A 4,199-nucleotide genomic window follows, 5' to 3' on the forward strand; every position below is an offset into this window, starting at 1 on the left:
CATAAGTTGTCTAAAACGCTATAATGTGACATGGCCTTTAGCAATCCTTCCAGCCAACACTCACAGCATTTAAACAGATCTTTACAAACTTTTAGCTTTTTGCTACTTTTAGATTTGAACTAGTTTTTAGCTACATTTAGTCAACTTTTAGCTCCTTTTGTCTTTTAGCCAGTGCTTGGCTTCTTCAGTCCTCAGTATTCATACAGTATTTTAGCTGTCTCAGTGTAGGACAGGTTCAAATGTTTGGTCCTGAAAGAGAGATGGTGACGTACGTTCATGCTCCTCGTGCACAGCCAGGTTCACTTGGTCGATGCAGGCCTGGATGTCRTTCCAGGTCAGAAAGTCGTTTCCTTCCTCTCTGGCTGCAGCTTTCAGACGCATCAGTTCGTCCATGTACCTGAGCAGCACAGACACAGCTCCACTGTGACCACAGAGCTCACCACAAACACATCAGCAGGTCCTTCCTTCCAACACGCACTAACCTCTGAGCGTACTCATCCTCCACGTTGCTCAGGCCCGTCACTGAGCTGGACAGCTGTTTCCAAAGAGCCGCTCGGTCTCCAACGTCCATAGCCTGGTTCATCARCACCACGGAGGACAGCATCTCAACAGCCACAAGCAGCTCAGGGTGGGTCAGGTTGCCCTATKTGACAGAGGCCAAAGCTTTACTCGTGTGTCAAACTGAGAATAAATACACTGAGGAAAAATAATAATAAAGCACAAGTAATTTATTCCATCATCCAAAACAACCAGAAATGTTCTTCTATGCTTTTAAACTAATGTTTTTGTTTTTCCCCACGTCAAGAAATTATTAGAACAAGTTTAATTAAGCTTCCTGCAGTCCTCAGTTTGCACTGTAGCCTCAACATTTTATCATCAGAACAGAACATTTTAACTACATTTCAGCCAAAAAATGACTTCACACTGCAAACAACAGCTATGGCAGAATATTCTCCATTCCTTCCTGCTGAAAACCAAAATCTAAAAATCTGATTTAAAACTGGCTCKTTGTTACGTGTCTACACAACAAGTTTAGCAGTGTCTATCTGAATGACTTATAGAGGTTTCAAATATCTGTCAGGTAGCAGGAGTGAAAATTAACTAAAAAGCAGGTAAAATCTGAAAAAAAAAAGATGAGTCAAGACTTTTGCACAGTGTTGTACAAGAAAATGGCACCTCCAACATGTACAAAGTGTAAAAGCAGGTCATTTTTTTTAATTCTCAGTTCAATCGGTGCTGAAAATGACATGAAGACACCTCCTCCTCCTCTGCCATCTTAATTTCCATCAAGCTGTGTGTTTATAGCAGACTTTGTGAGTATTCTTCAAGTAAACAGATCAGTGCAGAAAGTAMAATTCAAACACTCATTATCCTGAGCAGTTAGAAGCTATAATAAAGCTTTTTCCTGTCCAGAAACCTAAAAAAGACTGCAGACGTTTAAACAATGGCTAAAGGTTTGCAGCCGTTCTCACAAACAGCTGAATGAGACAGTGACAGACAGAAACTGCCACATGTTGGTGTGAACCAAGGTAAGCCAGAGCAGATTAACCTGATCATCAGGATTTTATGTGTCATGTTAGATTAATAACAACTCAGTTAAATGAAAGTTTAACATTTAATCCGCCATTGCTTTTGTGTGTAGATGTATGTTGCAACTTCAGGTTGCTTAAATTTAGCATTTGATTATCAAAACTGATTAACAATGAAGACATTTGGCAACAACACATTTAACGGTTGTGTAATGAAATATACTCTTAGTACAGACTAAATGTAACTGTACGTTTTACCTAAGAATTACTCAATGATTACATAAAAACACGTTTAAGTATTTYCAGTTTAAGTTTAATTTAAAGTTTTACAGTTTGTTTCAACTGCGAGCACCAATTTATWGTATGGTTTTATTCTTTTTCTGGCTGCGGATGATTTGGGCTTTAACTTCAGTTTCTCCAYGAATGACTTTAAATAAGTTCCCTGCACTGATGAACGACTCAGAGAACTTCTTTGGCTCAATGTTGACTGAAACAAAAGCCTCACCAAATGTCAGCTTCTTAACGTCCACCATTACAGCAGTCTCCTTTGTTGGAGGGTTTGTTACCCTCAGTCACGTGACCATGTAGGCGGATCAATCCTACGTAGGCATCATGTCAATTCAGCCTCAGGGGCTGCAGCCCACATAGACCGTGGCCCAAGGAGGCCACAYCCATCACAGTCCAATTAGGCTGAATATAACGGCTGTTGATTGAAACGCTCTTGTCTTTGGATGACATATGTTTGCGTGACCACGCACTGCCCCGTTTAGAACATAGTGTTGTGTTTTAAATCATAAATGTCTAAAACATAAAATCAGAATGTATTCACAAGTCTTTTCACAGGAGGTATAACTTCCCAAAATTTAATGTATATTTGAAACAGTAGACAGTAATAATTTGGATTCACCTTCAGCATCGACACTATGGTTTATGATAATATTTAAAAAACATACTTTTAATGTGGCTCCAGCTGATATTTAGGTTTATATATTGTGAAGTTTTAATTTTACTCACMTGGCTGTCACTGCTCATGTTCATCGTTTGTGATCATTGGAACACAAAAGGTCTACTTAAAATCTGTATTGTACTTAAACAAATCAAAGTCAAATAAAAAAAAAGCTCCAGTATCCGTACATCACAGAATAAACTGCATCCGTTAATTTACTACAGGTGCACCAGAACAAGGACAAACAGATTCAAGACCAGCTTTTTCCTGAAAGCCATCACCACACTGAACTCTCACATGCACTGGCTCCTGATTTACAATCAGCGAGGAATTCACGTACTGTGGAATATATTCATATTGGGGAACACCTGTCATTTTATATTGTTAATGATCACCTGCAATACCAGCATAATCCATACACCTCAATATACAAAATGTGCAATATTTAAACAATGTGCAACAATGACGTTTTACTTTCTTCTACTTTAGTTTTACATTTACAATTGACTCTCACTGTGCTTTTTTAGTGTTGTATATATGTGGGTATATGCATATTTATACATGTATGTATACACGCAGATGTATATCGGCATATTTTAGCTCATTTTAGTCTTTTCTATTTCTTTTAATGTGTACTTGCACTGCTGTGGGAGTGGCTCTAAACTCGTTATGCACGCGTGTAATGACAATAACAGCATTCTATTCTAACTAAACAACAAATTGTTTGGCCTTTTTCTTTTTTGTGTTTTTCTGTTTAGCCATGAAGCCTTCCGTAGATGAAGCCTCCGTTTTAAAGGGTTTAGTGARACACATTTGTCGGCCACATAAGAAGCAGCCCATGGAAAGAGACAATCTTCAGCGCGGTGCAGTGACGTAACCAGCCTACAATGCACCATGCAGACTGCAATCCTCGAACACGCTAGACAACATGGTTAAAACGGTGTGGGTGTGTGATTCTGTTGTGTGTTTGCTCTTGGGCACCTCCTGGCTCTGCTGCTGCAGACATGCCAGCTCCCTCTGGTAGAGATCTGCGGCGCTCGGATAGACCTCAGGCAGCTGGGCGTCRGGGTTCATCAGCTCCTCCACAGTCTTCTCTGGCACGCCCGCTCTGATGGCATTGTTGATGCGCTCCACTGCCTTCAACACTGCACAGACATGACATTAACATGAGTTATAAGCAGCAGCACAGGCAGATACATATCATACATGTGAAGGTCTTACTCTTTCTGTAGCCTTCTGCAACCTCATTAGCCACGTCCACACCGCTCTGCAGCTCATCTTTCGTTAAAGGCTCTCCTGGAGACGTCTGAAGAGGTGGAGAGAATGTTGAGAACTAAACCCTGGAACCAGTGGTCGGGTCCAGTTTAATGTGAACTACCTGCTCTTTATTGTCCCGTTCACCCTGCAGCTGTTTGAGGTACCAGCCTTTGTTCTGAGGCTGCAGGTTCTGAACCCCGACAGCCTTCAGAGCAGAGTACAGCTTCTCCTCGTCTCCACCCATCAGAGCCTGCTCAGCTGCACCCAGGGCATTGCTCACTGTTGGAAAGAGGTCAACGTTCCATCAGTGCACCACGAAACCAGGACACGTGGACTGACCTGTGAGGAAACTTGGTCGCCAGTAGGGCTGCGTATTGGCAAGAATTTGGCGATACGATACATTTCATGACAGAGGGGTCACGATACGATATATCCCGATATATTGCGATACTGTAAGCAAGGCGATA

General features: G+C 41.3%; 1 protein-coding gene across 1 annotated transcript in view; it reads right to left on the minus strand.

Annotated features, from left to right (window-relative positions):
• Positions 1-4,199, minus strand: part of LOC106533090 (ras GTPase-activating-like protein IQGAP1) — a gene marked incomplete at its 5' end in the record, with an annotated part of 33,351 nt that overhangs the window by 27,643 nt on the left and 1,509 nt on the right. The window contains 5 exon segments of the mRNA XM_014029304.1: positions 273-397; positions 483-643; positions 3,457-3,620; positions 3,697-3,781; positions 3,854-4,011. Of these exon segments, the coding sequence (XP_013884758.1) occupies positions 273-397; positions 483-643; positions 3,457-3,620; positions 3,697-3,781; positions 3,854-4,011 (693 nt within the window).

This window comes from Austrofundulus limnaeus, unplaced genomic scaffold (assembly GCF_001266775.1).
Source record: "Austrofundulus limnaeus strain Quisiro unplaced genomic scaffold, Austrofundulus_limnaeus-1.0 Scaffold881, whole genome shotgun sequence".
Classification (NCBI taxonomy): Eukaryota; Metazoa; Chordata; class Actinopteri; order Cyprinodontiformes; family Rivulidae; genus Austrofundulus; species Austrofundulus limnaeus.